Genomic DNA, 19158 nt, shown 5'->3' with positions numbered 1-19158 from the left:
GTAATTTATTTCCATGAAGACTGAATATTTAACAGCCATTCCTCCAGTCTTCAGTGTCACATCATCTGATTTCACATCATCACATCACATGCTGATTTGCTGCTCGAGAAACTTTTCTTATTATATTCAATGTTGTGTTCAAACAGTTGTGCTGCTTAATATTTTTGTGGAAACCATAATAAATTTTTTAGGATTCTTTGACAAACACAAAGTTCAAAAGAACAGCATTTATTAGAATTATTTTTAATATCTATTATTTTGCTGTCACTGTTGATCAATTTAATGCATCCTTGCTGACTAAAATGATTAATTTCTTTCTTTCTTTCTTTCTTTCTTTCAAAAAAAAAAAAAACCTTCAAACAGTAGTGTAAATAGTTATAGACAGTGAATGAATTTCAAAGTTAATCAACACATCTAACTTTAGCATGTTTGTTAACACTTTCTGCACTACTGTGAGGATTATCTAAGTAGAGGGCTGCATTGGGTTTGGGCTCCCGCAGGACCCAATGCAAACCTTACGGGAGCAGGCGGTTTTACCTTTGCTGCGGGCGGGAGTGGGCGGCCAGAAAATTTCACGGGAGACCCACGGGGAACGGTGGGATTTGGCATGTAATAGAACTGGAGTCAACACATTAAGTTGAGAAGAAAATTAAAACGGCTGTTTACTTGACAAAAGCAAAGCAAGTCAGACATCTGGAAACAATTCTCAATTGTCATTGAAAGAAATGGTAAATAGTTCAACTTCGTAAGTTGCGATAAATGTGCAAAAGGACATAAATCTGGCATCTCTGCCCTTAGGCGACATATCTATTTTCTAAGTTCTATAAGTTAAATTTATTTCATATTGTGCTTTGGCTTATTTAAACTGTTAACAGTTAAACTGTTTGTTTAGCTAATCGTTTGGTGCGTATGTATCATGCAGTATGTTTAAAAAACTGAGGTGACGCTAGTTGTGGTTTTGTTTTAACGGTTAATGTTTTATAATGCTAATAAAAAATACCCTAATAATGCTAATAATACAATGTTTTTGTCACGTGGGGTGCTTTGGTTTAGCATTACTTCATCTTATTTAAACCATGTTTAAAGCCTGCTATTCTGGATGTTAAGTTTAATGAATATTTATTCTGAGTATTTGTGTAGCCGACATTTTTCACAAACTCTGAGAGAAAGTCCGCGGGAGTGGGCGGGAGAGGATACAAACATTGCGGGTGCGGGCAGGAGTGGAACGCGCAGGTTGCGGGAGCGGGCGGGGCTGGTCAGAAATTCAGCGGGGGTGGGCAGGTGCGGGTTTAAGAAAACAGTCACGCGCAGGGCTCTAATAGACCTAAGATCTATTTAGTGATTGAAGAACAATTCCAGCTAAATGGCTGACAAATTAAATAGTGTACAACATTTAACAAATTTTGTAACCTAAGAATGGTATGTAGCTCATTGTATTGTAGGATAGAGTAAATAAAAATAGTAAATAAAGTGCTTAATGGCATAATTTTTGAATTGTAAACAGTGTCTCACCTGTGTGTGTTAGCATATGCCTTTGCAATGAGCTGGCCCAAGGGAATAGACGTGGACAGTATGGGCAGGTCATTTTCTGCACTGAATTGGAATAAGCGTTCTTCTTTCCTTTGCTCTGTGAAGGTTTCTTTGGCTTATCCTGTCGTCCCTCTTTTGCCTCCTCATTAACTGACTGCTTCTCTTTCTCCTCCTTCATTGTCTCCATCTGACTAGGTTGTAAGTAGGGGCTGAATTTATTTGAGTCTGTGGTAGCTAGCATTTTCTCCACACTGGGAAACTCTCCACTTGACTCCAAGTCGATGCCACAACCTGCTGGTGTTCTTGGATCACAGATCTCTTCCTGAAACTGTCTCTTCTTGCCTCTCTTCTTTGAGTTATCAGAAGAGCCGTTTTGAATGGAATCCAGTTTGGTAGTGCCCTTCTTCTCACTTAGTGTATTAAAATCCATTGCACTAACAGTGTTTTTGCCATCTATTCCTGTTTCGATCAATACTGGAGTAGCCGACACAGACGAGATGATCTGAGCAATGGAGGCCAGCGGTGCCATTTCAGTACTGGAAACAGAAGATGGTTTTGGTAGCAATGGTTTCAAGCGAGTAAAAGGCTTAGTAAGTTCACTGGATAGAGCAGAGGCCAGACTAGAAATGGAGACTGGGAGAGCTGTGAGAAGTCCAGGGGTCGTTTCCAGGGTCTGTTCTTTCTTAATATCTTGATGATTCAGGGACACGCGCTGAGGTTGTTCTTTCGTCATTCTCTTCTTCTCAGGACCCTTAGGTATCGAGAGATCAATGGGCTCCATAGAGCAGTCGTTAAACAGAGGAGATGCTGTTCCGTCAAGTTTAACATTTGAAGGAATCGTTTTTTGAGATTTGCTAGAGAAATCCAACGGCTGGTCTAGGTCCTCAACAGGTCCAGAGTAGGGACCTACATTCTGAGGAACGGTGCTGTTAACCAGCCCATTTGAGGTTGGAGGGTTGGCTTGAGAGGTGGCGTCCCCTCGAACCGGTACAAGACTTTTGATGTGTTCTTCAATTTCCCGCTCTGGAACATCTGGGTGGTGCTTCAGCAAATGGTGAATGCAGTTCCTTTTAGCGAGAAACGCCGCCCCACATTGCTTACACTCAAATGGCTTTCGCTGACATCCATTGTGCGTTCGCAGGTGAATCTGAAGTGCTCTGTAGTTCTTAAGGTCCTCCCCACAAAATCGACAAGATGTGTTACCAGCCGTATCAAGGAGGTCTAGTGTGGTGCCTCCGATTACACCACTTACACTAGAGGAGGTGGTTACATATTCAATGTTTTTCTCGATTTCTTTGCGTGTGTTCTTCATATGTTTCTTGCGCAAATGACGCTCACAGTTAGCCTTCACAGTGAAAGGGTAGTGACAGAGGCGGCAGACATACGGCCGCTCGCCGCTGTGCGTTCTGAGATGTCGAATCAGCGTTGCTTTGTCAGGAGCGCCGTAGCTACAAATGGTGCACTGGTATGGTGACGCTCCCAGATGGTGACGCATATGAGCCTGGAGGCCGCCTAAGAAGGAAAAAACTTCCTTGCAGAACCGACAAGGGTACTCCGTCTTGGCTGTCTTCTTGCCTCTCGATTCCTTCTCCTTGCCATCAAACTCTTCTTGCTTTCCAGTTTCATACGAGATAATCGTGTTTCCTATGACATCTGGCCCCATTTGAGCAGTCTCCCAGTTGGTAGGAGAGGATGAAGTTGAGGACGAAGAGGAGGCTGGTGATTGTCTGACAGTTCTCACTTGTTGACCTGTTTGGGGTGGAAGGCTAGGACTGATGTTGCCCGATGAGGCCTGTTGGGCACTCATGACAGGAGGAGGGGGTGTGGAGGCACCCATACTGGATCGAGGAGTGATTAAGGGCTTTTGCTTCAGAGAAGCAATCTGTTTGGGGTCCACCTGTAGAGGACTGCCCAGACCTTTGGCAAGCATAGACAAAGACATCTGAGGCTGCACAGAGGCTGCGAGCTTAAGGATTTGTTCAATGTCCGCCAGCTCCACCGCAGCTTGACTACTTTTTGGGACAAACATACCACTACTGACGACACCATGCGGCTGTAGCGACAGGAGGCCAAGGGCAGCATTCTTGTTCATGGCTTGAAGAGAGACAGGTTCCAAAATTGAGACGCTAAGATTGTTGCTGCTTTCTTGAGGTAGATTAGTTGAAGGCTCAATGCGAATGAAGCGAATGCTGTCTAAAATTTCCTGCTGAATTTGCTCTTCTGATTTCTCTGGCTTGACTGAGGAGGAGTGTTGGAGACCCAGGCACTCCAAGAAACCGTTTTTTCCATCTGAACTGGTACTATCAACATGTGGTACTAGTTCATTGACCTCCTTGAAATCCGTGGAATGGGAGTTAACTTTGGGTGCATCCATAACAGCATCTGCGTTATGTTCCTGAGGTTCAGTGCAGCTGTCTGCGCTACTTTTGTGTGAGGATTTGTGGAGATCCAGAGACTGCTGAAGAGGGAAGGCCTTGTTGCAGACCTCACAAACAAATTTATGGAACTTGCTAATGCATCTGCGCAAATTAGTCTCACACCAGACCTGAATAATTAAAACAAATTATCTTCTGTCATCATCCAAAAAAAGAAATAAAGTAATTCTCTTTCATCTATAGTATTTACAAGTCTTTACCTGTGCAATTTGGGGGAATTTTTGACAGCTGAAGTCAATGAAAGCCAAGTCACCAAACCCCAGAGGGATGGAGGGGTTATTCTGAATAAAGGGTTGTCCAGAGGGGTCAGTAGGGAGCTGCTTATGAATGGCGGCGTTATGACGCAGAAGACCCCGGTGTGTGCGAAAGGTAATGCAACAAATGTTACACCTAGGATTAGAGGAAACAGTCAGAAACAGTATATATATTAGATATATATATATACAGGAATACAACGTCCAGAGCCTACCTGAGTGTAGTGTCAGGATGTGTCTCCATGTGTGTTTCCAGATCATATTTACAGTTGAATGTCTTAAAGCAGTTGGGGCAGTGAAGGATCTCTTCTTCACTTTTAACAGAATCATCCTCTCCAGACTTTTGTACCAACATCATCTAAAACAAGACAATTTGTTTTCATATAACGTCAGAGGTACGGGCATAATAAATTCCAAAAGTCATAGACATAAGACATAGATACAGTGGTGTGAAAAAATGTTGCCCCCTTCCTGATTTTTTTTTTTTTGCATGTTTGTCACACTTTAATGTTTCAGATCATCAAGCAAATTTAAATATTAATCAAAGATAATACAAGTAAACACAACATGCAGTTTTTGAATAAAGGTTTTTATTATGAAGGGAAAACAAAATCCAAACCCACATGGCCCTGTGTGAAAAAGTGCTTGCCCCCTAAACCTAATAACTGGTTGGGCCACCCTTAGCAGCAACAACTGCAATCAAGCTTTTGCGATAACTTGCAATGAGTCTGTTACAGAGCTGTGGAGGAATTTTGGCCAACTCATCTTGGCAGAATTGTTGTAATTCAGCCACATTGGAGGGTTTTTCACACAGGGCCATGTGGGTTTGGATTTTGTTTTCCCTTCATAAAAAAAAAAACCCCTTCATTTAAAAACTGCATGTTGTGTTTACTTGTGTTATCTTTGATTAATATTTAAATTTGTTTGATGATCTGAAACATTAAAGTGTGCCAAACATGCAAAAAATAAAAAAATCAGGAAGGGGGCCAACACTTTTTCAAACCACTGTATAAAGAAGAGTGGAAATGTACCTTTTTAACTGGCGGCTCCTCCGCCTGCTCCACTTCATCCTCTACACTGGGCTTCTTCTTTGTAGGGAGTCGTCGGCGCATGTTTATTCGGGAAGAACTGGGAGTAGGAAAACTGTTTGCATCCTTTTCATGAATTTTCATGTGCCTGCAGAAATGCATAACTAAACTCAGACCAAGTTCTGTCTATTGACAACCATCATAAAAATAAGAGAAATTAAAAAGCGTTATTTAATGCAACATGCATAGGCGCTCCTTACTGATATATATTTGCATTTACTGTATTGTAACCTGTTTTTGAGGATTTGAGGTGTCCACAATAAAAACATATATTTTGCAGAAAGGTACTATGGATTACCTCTAAGATATTTTGCATTGAGACAATTCTTCAGCTCACTTAATATTAATTAACCTCAATTCTCATTATTGTAGTGCAAATGCAAAGTCTTATTTTTATTATTGCAAACTTACTGTATAGATCAATATATGCAATTTAAAATTTAAAATTAACTCTTTTAATTAATTAATTAACTGCTTTAATTTAATTGTAAAAATTACAATAATAAGGGTTCATTTAAATCTTTAACCTCATCCATGTAAAACTTTCTCTGTGATGTGATGGTACTGGGGCCACTGGAATACTTCAATAATTAAAGCATGCAAAATACAGAGGGGAGTGACCAGGTGGCGGGAAATGCAATTATATGGCCAGCAGAGGTCTGAGGTAATGTGTGGAAGCAAAGTGCTGGGAGTCGCATTACGACATGCTGGAACGTGCACACCCCTCACCCTCCAACACTTACACAGAAAAAAACCCACCTTTCAGGTTCAACCAGATACAAGGCTCCTGATGCTTATGTGCAGCTGTGTTTCATTGAAAACGGTTTACCAAATAGGTCTATAGAGCATATGTATGGTGTGCACGTTTTCAAATTAAATGTGTATTGCATTGTGGTGTGTAGAGTTAATGGTCTGCACTGTGTATGTAACTGGAAAGGGAGGATAAATGTCAGCAGACCCAGTGGTAAGAATCTTGTTTTACATTCTGCAGCCAAAGATATTAATAGTAGAGAGGCAGAGTGATGGTCACCCACATGTGGACCCAACCCTGACAGCCTGAATCCTGTTCCATCTCATGTCTCTGGCCACAGCAAAAAAACATGTTGATACCTTACAGACTGAAACAGTATCAGCATAATTATGTTATCACGCAACCATAATTCCAGTTCTTGCAATTTCTTGTCACATGGCATTTAATCACATTGTAGTTTTGAGTTTAAAGCTACTAGTTGATGCACTGAGTAAATGTTTTATTTCTGCAGTGCCTCATCAATATTGCCAGAGGGCAGTGTGGGAAAAACAGCTCTGCTGTATGATTTAATATGCGAAGCAAAGTTGTTTTTGTTATGTAATAAATGAAACGATACGGTTAAAAATTACCCAAAAAATCCATAATGTGCAGTCAAAAAAATATGTTCAGCACCCCTCTCCCTGCCCCCTGCCTTTTCTCCCTCTCTCACTCACACGAACTTCTTCCACCCCCATCTGGAATGCCTACATGTCTCAACTGCACAAGGAAGCCCTCTATGCACATCCCATCAACACAAACAAAAAGAGTCACACATCAAACCCTCCACCCCAAAGACACATGAAAAGAGAGCATGGACACAGAACCATCTCTCCAAATATAGGTGACATGAAAGAAAGAAGCCAGCACAGCCATCAATATCAGTCAGCCTTGAGAATCAGGCCTCTCACATCACATGCAGACATTCCTTCATCCCTCCACCACAAACCTACAACTACTTCTATTAATTTTGTTACAATTATTTCTTTAGGTCACCAAATTGAAACCTAAAAGAGGTATGAATATAATGCTTGGAAATATTTAGATTTTTTCCTGCATCAAACTTATTTGTCAGTCCTACCCCTTTGACCTCAAATATTTACTTGATGTAAGATTTTAAGTTAATATTTCAATCATTTAACAATGTATTTGCATGTTAAAGGTAGTGCTATATTTTGATAATTTCTATATTTGAAAGTTTTTTTATTTCACAATTATTTATTTACATTTTACAGTTTTATAAATTAATTATTAGCTTCTCATCAACTCATAAATCCTTTTTAGTTCCATCACAAACCCCGTTTCTCTTCTCTTGCATCTTCTGTTTAAAGAAATGTAATGTGTTCAGTACAAATTAAGCTCTATAAACAGCATCTACGACAACGTTGATTACCACAGATTACCTTTTGACTTGTCCCTCTGTTTTTTCAAAAGAGTAAAATGGTATTTACAGTAAGTAACAGTACAAACCACTTACAAATGAAAGCAATGCCAAACCGTTAAGAAACACACTAAAATACATTAAACAAAGTACGGAGTGTTTTGAAGTACAGCCACAAGACAAACACATTTTGACATATACCTTGTAAAATCTGTATATGTGTAAAGCTATATCCAATAGACAATGATCAAAATACCAGAAAAGCACTATTTAAATAGAGTATAAACAAGTGTGTTCACTTCAAAAAGGATGATTTAGACAATTCTACAGCATAAATTATAAACATTATATAACATTATATTTCCTAAATGCTCATTAACAAAAATAAATCTTCAAATTTTGGCTTTTAAACCCTGCATAACGCTTATTTCCAATAGATGTGTGTTACTGTATCCAATATTTTTGATTTGAACAAAAACTGAGGCATTGATGAATCAAATTAATTTTCTTTACTGAACATTATTCCACATATTCTGTTGATAGAGCTTCACTTTTAGCGATATATTAATGAAAACCTCCATGCAGCTTTAAGATTTTTTCCAACAGGAAATAGGATACTCTATTGTGTATCATCGTGAGTCAGTGAAAAGGCTAGTCCACACTTACATAAAAGTTAAACATCTACAGTTTTAAAAACACTGTGACCATTTACCTGTGCATGTTTCCATTGGTAGTGAAAGTCTGACTACATATCACACACGTGTATGGCCTCTCTCCACTGTGAACCAGCATGTGGCGGTCCAGAGAACTGGCTGAGCTCAAAGCCTTCCCACAGATACTGCAGCAGTGGTCAGTGCCCCCACTATCTGTGTTATGCTGGAGGAAAAAAAGAGGCACATACGTGAACATACTGATATATAATCTATAGATCATACATCAAGAAATGAGTATAACATGTTCAGTTTCAGTAAAATTCAGATTTTAAGACAAACTGTTGTGGTTCAGTAAACAGGTGTACATGTAGGGATGTTCTGGTGTGTTTGTGTAGGAGAGAGTGTGCACCTGTCTGATATGCATGGTGAGCTGGTGCTGCGTCATGCAGTTTTTGTTACACAGGGGGCAAATGAAGCTTGAGCGTTCGTCTTTGACTTCCTGTAGCAGACAAAAAGACAAAACACATTTTAGTTACAATGTACTAAATTACATAGTTGATTAGTATGAAGTTTTATATACATATCTGACTCGATTTCAACATTGCCGTGTTTAACTATTACCTTTAACTATTTTCTTTTTAAAAATATAAATATATTTTTTGTAATACGTTCAGCATAGAAAAATGTTTCTAAATCATACTGTGCCTATATATAGTTAGTAACTAAACTAACTATATATTTTTAACTATTAGACCTTATGAGAGTCATAAACCCTGAAAATACATTAAAGGGATAGTTCACCCAAAAATGAAAATTCTGTCATTAATTACTCACCCTCATGTCGTTTCAAACCTGTAAGACCTTCGTTCATCTTCAGAACATTTTTGATGCATTCCGAGAGCTCTCTGACCCTCCATAGACATGAAGGATCCTTACACGATCAAGGCTCAGAAACGTAGCAAGGAGATCGCTAATGTCAGCAGCACCATACACGAATACGCTGTTTACATTGTTTACGCTTTGATCTGAACGTTAACAATGTATCCGCGTACATACATTGCATACATTGTTTACATATGTGATACTCTCCAAAATGGCGCTAAGGTGATGCGGTGGAGCCGAATTGTTGAATGAAGTCGTTATTTTTGTTTTCTTTGCGCACAAAAAGTAATCTTGTAGCTTCGTAAAATTGCGGTTGAATCACTGATTACATATGGATTATTTGAACAATCTCCTTGCTACGTTTCTGAGCCTTGATCGTGTAAGGATCCTTGCTGTCTATGGAACGACATGAGGGTGACTAATTACTGACATCATTTTCATTTTTGTGTGAACTATCCCTTTAAGTAATTATGAATTAATCAAACAAAAATACGACTCCTCAACACATGTGGCTCCCCATGACTCCGAAACCCCAGTGAGTCGTTTATTTGTCCCCCAGGGAGAGATAAACACAATAGGTAAAACAGATGCAGAATCTGGCCTGCCTGATGAAGATAGTATGTGTCAGAGCAGCAGGAGCGGTTGTGCGCTCGCTTCACATGGAGCAACAAGTGGCCTTTCCATCTGTTTCTCCAGACAACAGCAGTACTGGCTGAGGAAGAGCATCACTAATTCAGTGGGTAAGACCTTCTGCAGTCGAGCAGCGTTGCAGAGTCACTCTCAGCGTATGGAAACACAGTTAGGGCTGTGGGATGGGATACCAGAGGGGGCTGGGGGACTGAAACACCTGTTTTTTTCCACAGAGAAGTGTTTCAGTCAAATCCCACACTTTAATTGAAGGCATAAGACAAGCATCGGCTCTCACAAAGGGGGGATTGAAAAAGCGCAAGGACCATTTGTTGCCACTCATTTAGCTGAGTTTATGTAACTGCCACTCTGACTGACCACCAGAGACAGTACGAGAGAGACGAGACGGACCACTTGTAGAAAAATAGGAGAATTCATACGACTAAATATGGTGCATAGAGAAATGAAAGTGTCATCTTATGAATAAACGAGCCAATCATGTGTTAGTTTATTCTAGGACCATCCTTTTGTTTCATCACTTGAGCTAAAGAGGCAACATTTTGCATTTTATTTCTAATGTGAAATATGTTATTGAAGCTCTACCTTGACAAACAGTCTTAAGAGATTTGGGCTGCATCAAAAATCACATACTTCCCAAATATATAGTAGGCAAAAATTAGCATGTGAAAAAGTAGTATAGTACGTCTGAATTAACAGTATTCATAAAATAGTAGGCAAAAAGTACCATTTCTGGTGAATTAGTATTTTTATCAGGCTCCAATTTTTATGTTCAGTTATTTCACTTTAATGGCAATGAAAAAAACCTATTCATTGCCATTAAAGTGAAATTACTGAACCTACACACAAAAGGCTGATAAAAATGTTGATTTTAGAAGAAAGTTTCAAACAGCACTTAGAGGCTTTTGCATCTGAACTCTTCAAATATAATAGTGCTGTCAAACGATTAATCGCACCCAAAATAAATGTTTTTGTTTACATAATCTGTTTGTGTACTGTGTATATTTATATATAAAAGCACACACATACAGTATATATTTTGAAAATATTTACATGTATATTCATATAATTTATATTATGTAAATATATTTAATATATAAACAACATATTTTTCTTAAATATATACATGCATGTGTTTCGTTTATATATACATAATAAATATACACAGTACACACACATATATTATGTGAGCAAAAACTTTTATTTTGGGTGCGATTAATTGCAATTAATTATTTGACAGCACTAATATATAACCATAATATAATATGTAACAACTGCTGCTATACCTGATTTCTTCTCCCAGTACGATTGACAGAAGGTGATTTGGTTGAATTTCTGGGAGATATTTTGGTGGGCTCAGAATCAACTCCATTGATCTGGCCCACATTCATCACAGTGCTCATCATGGAGTTGATAGAGGACAGCTCCTCCTCCGTTGTAACTCCACCTTCATCTTCATCTCCATGTTCTGGGTTGTCCTTTCCATCACAGTCTGCTTCTATAAATCAGATAAGAGTGAGTAAATAGTGAGTAAATTATTTTGGGATAAACTGTCTCTCTTAGAGTCACTGTGGCATCTTACCTTCAACGGGTTCTGGTATATGTGCGGAGGATTTATTGTTCACAGCCTCTTCTGACAAATGAGTCTGTTCATTCACATCAGCAGCACCAACACCACTGCTGACAGTCTTCTCGGGGGAGGCACTTTCCATTTCTAAGAACAGAGAATATTTGTTACTCACACAGAACTCAATATGACATAAATTTTAAAAGATACACTCATTAATTAATTACTTTTTCTATCTGCAAATGAAGCCATGTGGAAATCATCTTATCATTGCCTACTGCAGGAGCTGTAGTGTGTTTACAGGAGCAACTTTATCGGTCAACTTCCTCTTTTAGCACATGTGCTTTTTAATTGTTTTCTTACACTCAAATAGACAAAACACATGTAAAAAACCCCCAAAAAACTCTAGATTATGAACATAAAGAAGGACTGTGTTAAGACTGCAAAAGGGATAATATTAAAGCAAAATTTCTATTTAGGTTTTTTAATGTGTGATGGAAAATATGTCTCTTTCAATGGCTGACCAAAAAGACAAAAAGTCTTTGAGAAGGCTGAGGACTGTTGAGGTTTGGATGTGACATTTTTATATGCATACTGTTCAAAAGTTTGTGGTCGGTAATTTTGAATTTTTTTTTTTTTAAAGAAGTCTGTCTCATGATGGCTGAATTAATTTGATAAAAAATATGGTAAAACAGTAATTTTACAATTTAAAATAACCATTCCCTATTTTAATATATTTTTAATGTGTAATTTATTCCTGTGATGGCAAAGCTGAATTTTCAGCATCATTACTCCAGTCTTCAGTGTCACATGATGCTTCAGAAATCACTCTAATATGCTGATTTGCTGCTCAAGAAACATTTCCTGTTACCAATATCACTAGTATTTCTTGTGTTAACCAGGATTATTTGATGAATAGAAAGTTCAAAAGAAAGGTATTTATTTGAAACAGAAATATTTTGTAACATTATAAATGCCTTTACTGTCACTTTTGATAAATCAGTGCATCCTTGCTGATTAAATGTATTAATCTTACTGACACCAAACTTTTAAATAGCATTGTAGGCTACGTATTGGATTTAAAAAGCGACATTCTTCCCACAAACATCTCAATTTGAACTGAGCTCTATGTATTGTGCTGTCTAAAAGTGAAGATAGGAAAAGCACTGGCTGTGGACTGTTTGAGGCAGCTGTGGGAGTGTGATACTTCAGCGAAAGAGGCCCATCCCAGTGAGGGGGGTGGTGAAGGGTGAGGAGACGACGGAGAGAAAGATGAACGACACATACGTGAGAGTGAAGGAGGGGAGGCAGAGATTGAGGAAAACAGAGAGAGAAGTGAAATGTGAGAAAAGTGTAGAGAAAGGACTGGAAAAGAGAGTCGAGAGACTGGGTGCATGTTCACACGGGAGAAACTTAGAAATGTCTTTCTGCTGTGAAGAGAAGAACAGTAGGGGGTTGGGTTGAGAGGCAAAGCAGGAAGTGGCTGTGAGAGCAGTGGAGGGTAGACGGTTGTCTGCTGTATTCTCTCTTGCTCTAACCACGCGGCCCTGTGTGCGCCGTAGCAGGGTGTGATCGCCTCTGCTGGAGGGGGAGGGTAGGAAATCCCCCTCCCAGCTCCCACCATCCCAAACTCTGCTCATGTACTTCCACTGGTTAGAAAAGTGAGGACGAAGGAGTCTGATTATCCTCTATTTCAATAAGGATTCAGCTTTGAGGAAAAGAGATGCACATATTCTGCAGTGTAATGCACCTTTTACACTGACAGAGATTTTGCACTGGAGGTCACCAGGTTGCTAGTAAGCATTGCTATCCATCATATCAAACTTAGAATAAATGATTAGTGTATGAATTAAACTCATGTCGAATTACTTCAAATCCTGACCACAAATCAAATAGATCATTGACATCTCTAGTGTTGCTTCTCATTTGAAATTAAATGAAATTTCATTTGCATTTGCATTAAGCTAGACTTTTCCCAACATGTCCAAATTGCATCACCAATGGTCGCTGTTGCTTATGTCAACAGAAACCGTCCACTTTCACTGAAAACAAATGACATCTGGTCAATGTGTTGCTGCAGATCGCTATTATTAGCCCTCAAAGCCTGACACCGAAAAGTTTTACTTGAAGCCTAATTTATTTATTTAAAAATCCACTGAGGATTATTTAAATGCTTGCGTGCTGAATTAATGTATTAATTTTCATCAAAAGAAAAAAACTAAATTCATTGAGTATTTTGTAATCAAAAAGTTAGAAGGATAAATGATCATTTAGAGTGTGTAGCCTCAATACAGTTACCAGCCTCACAGATGGATCAGAATCAGAATGAGCTTTATTGGCCAAGTATGTTTACACATACGAGGAATTTGCTATAGTGACAGAAGCTCCACAGTGCAACCGAGAGACAGCAACAGGACAGGACACAGATAATAAAAGAATAATATACAAATATCCAAACAGGCAATGTACAAAACAGCAAAAACACAATATATAATATAGACAATTAGATGCTGGATATAAGTGTTGTGAGCTGAGATAGCAATACAGCATAGATACAGAGATTATAAGAGATTAATGAGCTGTTATTAGCCAAGCATCTTTGGACTAATTGAGAGGATCAGGCTTAAAGACAGTAATTCATTAGCCACTGGAGCTAATGATGACAGATGGACATCACAGTTAAACATATCATCATATGGCTCATAGGACTAATATAATGACAAGATATTAGGTATATGAGGGACAGAAAACTAAATGAACTGGCAGGAGGTAAACACAAAATATATAATTCAAAAAGCAATGTGCAATATAGTTCAAAAGTTTGGGATTGGTAAAATCTTTTAAGATATTTTTGGAATAAGTCTCTTATGCTCACCAAGGCAGCATTTTTTTAATCAAAAATAGAGTAAACACAGTAATGCTGTAAAATATTATTACAACTTAAAGTAACGGTTTTCTATTTTAATGCATCTTAAAATGTAATTTATTCCTGCAATACAAAGCTGAATTTTCAGCATCATAACTCCAGGCTTCAGTGTCACATGATCATTACATAGCATTCTTAATATACTGATTTGCTGCTCAGGAGAAATGTATTATTATTATCGATGTTTAAAAAAGTTGTGATGCTTAATATTTTTATGGAAACTGTGATGCATTTTTAACAGAATTCTTTTATGAATAGAAAATTCATTTATTTATTTGACCATTTATCTTTTTGTTTTTTCTGTTATTTTAATTCATTTAATGTGTTCTTTTTGAATAAAAATATAAATTTTCTTAAAAAAAAAAACTCTTACTAACTCCACACTTTTGAACAGTAGTGTACAAGTAAACAAAAACAAGCTGCTGCAGTGTTTTAATGTTGTGGGAGCGGATGCCAAGGTGTTGCTGTGAGACCAGCGGCTTGTTTAAAATTATGTTAAAGCTATGTAAAGTAAGTATGAGCAATGATAATAGTAATGTAAGCAGTAATAATTCAAGACACTTTTATACATGTGAAGAACAAAAAGGATAAATGGAATAAAGGAGTGCTGATGCTCTGATAGACACTGTCCAGGCAAGCACATGACCTCCTACATCTACAGGCTATAAAAGTGTCTCAGTTAATGGGAGTGTGGGGATTATATAGACCTTCCCTCCTACTGGGAACAGATAACACTGGATAATGATGAGTCCATCTGCCCTGGACCATCACTCTCTTTTACACACTCACACTTCAAGGTGAAGCGACGGGACAACAGGAAACAGAAAATAAAGCATATAGGCTCATCCATAGAAACTCTGAAGAAAATATTAGCTCTGGTCCAATACCTTCTTCTCAAAGCAGCATCCTTACAATGTCAAAATGAAAAAAAAACTAAAACATTTCTCTCACTTCCACCACAATTTTTTTTTTCTCTGAGCTTGTTGCAATGGATTCTGGGATTGCCCCACTAGGTGTTGGAGCACCCAAATCCCAAGGATTGTCCCCATACTGCATGAATGCTCACAGTAGATTTATGCTTTCATTCAGAGTGTTCTTGACTGTTTTGTTCCTCTTTTCGTTCATAAGTACACAGAGGAATGGAAAGTCTGACCCCCCTCCCTCTCTGTTCCACCAGAGCGAAAGCAGGGAACTGGTGCATTTCCTGTTTGGTGTGGTGGCTGGGAAGTTCTAGGGAATGCTGTGCCATTCTTCTCCTTTGCTTCCTCTACACTGCAGAGCTCCCCTGTTCTTCCCTGTTATCATCCTCCATCTTACAGACCATCCTCCATCTCACTCACTCAACCACTGCTCTCTTTCTCTGTCTAATTTTGGAAAATCAGCATCTTAATCTGCAGCGCGCTGACATCTAAATAAAGATGCTCTGTCTATACTAACATGTGAACTGTGAGGAACATTTTTAAGGGCCTTAAAGGGATAATTTACTCCAAAATTAAAATTCTGTCATCATTTATCATGTCATCCCAAACCTGTTTGATTTTCTTTATTCTGTGAAACATAAAAGAGTATATTTTGAAAAATTTATTTTTGTCTGTACAAAGAAAGTCAATTGGGTTCAATGTTGTTTGGTTGCCAGAGTTCCTCAAAATATCTCCCTAGAAGAAAGTAAGTCTTTCAGGTTTTTAATGACAATAAGGTGAGTAAATGACGACAGAATATATTTGGGTCAACTAATCCATGAGTCATATACACCTAGGAGGAAGCCTTGAAGGTGAGTAAATCATAGGCTAATTTTCATTTTTGGGCGAATTAACTTTTTAATATACCAATCATTATAATACAGGTGGTACAATAGAAATCGAGATGATGAACCAGAGTTCATGGTAAATGGCCATATACACACAGAAAAAATACCATCAGGGCATAAAATATAATAACATGTGCAGAAACTTCTGGAAATGTCTTTTTACTGTTTCTCACTGTAAATTATATAGAATAAATTTTACAGTAATTTAAAATGACATATTATGCTATGTTAAACCATTTACAATGGTGCACCATATATAGTAAGGTAACTAATTAACTGGATTTTACTAAAGCATCTTTACATTTTTTTTCCTGTAAATTGTTTTTAACAGTGTATGGATTAAGAGATCTGTCATAGGCCTGACAACACCTATGCTGCAACCTCACACACACACACACACACACACACACACACACAGAAGAGTCAGTAGTGTCAGGTGTCTTTTGCATATTTACCCATTTTAAGGTCTAGGCTAAACACGTCACAGGGTCATGGAGCCACAGGGTCACGGGCGCAGGATGAGGGACAGCGACCTCTGCTCATACTGAAAGCAAGCAAAACACACAATTACTACACAAAGTGCAAACTGTTACACCGCAAGAAAGCCGTATAAACAAAGTGTGTGTTATGTTTATAAAAGCACACATTAACACAAGAGTTAAAGGTAGCCAAGTCACTGAGTAAGCATGGAAATGAACGTGAGGTGTTTTTCCTTCAGCATTAAAGTGAGAAATCCTTCAGGCTATAGTGGATTCAGAGCATGTTTTCCCATGATCCGAGGTCCGGGAAGAAACAGCGACCTGAAAAGGCCACATGAGAAAGAGTGACATCATTTCAGATGTGCTCTCTGTAGTGTAAAGGTAACAGGAGAGATCCAGCCTCAGGCCTCTTGTTGAGCTGGTAAACTGAAACGCGCTGCCATCACATAACACAAAGTCACGCACACTGCCAAGTTTCCTTTCTGGTGAGCGCAGGAGCCAGTGCTACAGGCATCTGTAGGGAACATTACTACTGCAATAGCATATCACAAGAGCTGGTATTAAAAGACCCAGGAACAAAAGGAGACAGAAGAGCGTGAGGATGAGGGGATAGAGACAGGATGGAGTGGCAGATGATGTTATGGACATGGATGGAAGGCAGATGGATGGAGCTTAGGATTGTCAGGATGCGCAAAACAGGCTTATGCCAAATTATCCAGTCAGGAAAAACATATGTGGGTCTGACAGTCTTTCATGTGATGTGGGTTAGAGTGCACATTTTATACAGCAAAGAAGCTACAGATGGAGCTCATGCTGCTGTACAAGTATTGAGTTGCCCATTTCGTCCCCTTTTGCACTTTTGTGTCTTCTCTTAATAAAGTTTTTGATAAAGGTTTTGTTTTGTGTTCATGTTGAGGCTTTTTGATTTTGTCAAAAATCAATGAGACAAAAACAATGATAATTAAAAGATTAGAATTAAACCATATTGTAACGATGCACGAACAATGCTTTTAGAAGAGGAATGATAAAAGTTTGGACTGTTACTTTACACATGCATTTGAACTAAAATGTTATTCACACTGAATAAAATGTTTTCCTCTATTGCTCAAATGTTTGGTTTCAATAATATATATTTTTAAAGAAATTAATATTTTTTTCAGCAAGGATGCATTAAACTTATCAAAAGTGACAGTAAAGACATTTATAATGTTGCAAAAGATTTATATTACAAATGAATGCTGTTCATTTGAACCTTTTTTCATCAAAGTATTCTGAAAAAAATTAAAATACAGTTTCCAAACAAATATTAAGCAGTAAAACTGAGCACCAAATCAGCATAACAGAATGATTTCTGAAGGATCATGTGACACTGAAGACTGGAGTAATGATGCTGAACATTCAGTTTTGCCATCACAAGGATGTAACATTAACAAAACAAAATTTAGTTGCGACAATATTTCACAATATTACTGTTTTTACTGCATAAGCAGCCTTGGAAAGCAAGAGACGCATTTAAAAAATAAATTTTTTAAAACTTTTAAATGAAAGTGTATATGTCAAGAAAAACAAAGCTAAAAACTACTGATTATTAGCCTACATGACAAAATACTGACTAAATTTAAACAAAATTTCCATCAAAAATACATATAAATCCATTAAAAAAAAAAATAATGACTTAAAAATTTTAAATATGTAAAAATGTAAACAAATAAATAAATATAACTGCAAGCATGACAGGAAATAGAAAGACTTCTGCACACTTTGCCAGTATAATGTTATTAAGAAGGCCTAAACGATATGGAAACTGAAAAAAGAAAAAGGAAAGAGTGTGTGTCTGAGGCAAGAGTGTGTCAAAGCTCTTGCATCCCTACGTGACAGGCACAGGCAAGTGTTGGATTGTGGGCAGGTGTTTTCTCATGAGGCTATCGCGTTCTGCTGGCTCTACACTCCACACTGTTCCTGTATCAGTTTCAGCGTGTGTGTATGTATGTGTGTGTTGAGTGGGGGAGGTGTCAGGATAGAAGGGTCTCGCTGGGGATGGGGGCTACAACACTCCAAGAACCGGGAGGAGGATTCCTGACGAGAGGAGACACCCAGAGAAGGTTTCAGGTTAAACTGGTTCTACTGCTCAACTCTTTCCTCCCGTCTCTCTCTCTCTCTCTTTTTTTTTTGGGTGGTTCACCTCATTCCTCCTTACAAACTCCATCTTGTTCAATCACAAACTTATTTTGCTGCACACTTTCTTTTTAAAGGTCCTGCATTTATTGTAAGGTGCTCTTGAGTGCTCTGCAATCGTATCCAGGCATAAAAATAAAACCTGAAATAATAAATATTAAACTAACGGGTCATTTAAAAATATAAACCCTATAAAATGTTACAAGAACTATAAAAGAGTACAGTAATTCTTCATATCAAATAAGAAAAGTAAGAAAATGAAAAACAGAAAATCCAGTTAAAACCAACATGCTAGCTGGTTTCTAACTGGTCCAAGATGGTCCAAACTGGAGAACCAGCTGTTAGGCACCTGACTGAGCTTGGACTAACTAGACACCAGTGATCGTGCTCCAAAACACAGCTATCACTGGTTTCAGCTGGATTTTCCAGCAGGTGAGGGAATAGTGAGAGACCGAGACAAATCAAGAAATGTGCTTGATTGGAATGAACACAAGGGGTTAACGGGGGGGCGTATGAGGCCTTTGGCAAAGCAGCACTCAGCTGTCACTC

At 38.2% G+C, this 19158-nt stretch overlaps 1 protein-coding gene across 2 annotated transcripts in view; it reads right to left on the bottom strand.

Annotated features, from left to right (window-relative positions):
* LOC306846543 (ras-responsive element-binding protein 1-like) overlaps positions 1 to 19158 on the bottom strand; it is a 36666-nt gene that overhangs the window by 3924 nt on the left and 13584 nt on the right. Inside the window, exons 2-11 of one of the 2 annotated variants that reach the window (XM_079379990.1) lie at positions 16411 to 16499; positions 11238 to 11369; positions 10942 to 11153; positions 8538 to 8627; positions 8188 to 8351; positions 5251 to 5395; positions 4435 to 4577; positions 4166 to 4355; positions 1513 to 4075; positions 538 to 618 (exon numbers count right to left, since the gene is read on the bottom strand). In XM_079379990.1, coding sequence (XP_079236116.1) covers positions 538 to 618; positions 1513 to 4075; positions 4166 to 4355; positions 4435 to 4577; positions 5251 to 5395; positions 8188 to 8351; positions 8538 to 8627; positions 10942 to 11153; positions 11238 to 11369; positions 16411 to 16414 — 3724 coding nt within the window. In that variant the 5' untranslated portion in view covers positions 16415 to 16499. The remainder of the gene's footprint in view (positions 1 to 537; positions 619 to 1512; positions 4076 to 4165; positions 4356 to 4434; positions 4578 to 5250; positions 5396 to 8187; positions 8352 to 8537; positions 8628 to 10941; positions 11154 to 11237; positions 11370 to 16410; positions 16500 to 19158) is intronic. The other variant, XM_079379991.1, reaches the window with a different exon arrangement.

Source organism: Barbus barbus (genome assembly GCF_936440315.1).
Source record: "Barbus barbus genome assembly, chromosome: 26".
NCBI lineage: Eukaryota > Metazoa > Chordata > Actinopteri > Cypriniformes > Cyprinidae > Barbus > Barbus barbus.
Note: the sequence above shows the minus strand (reverse complement) of the source record. Positions and strands in the feature narration are given on the sequence as shown.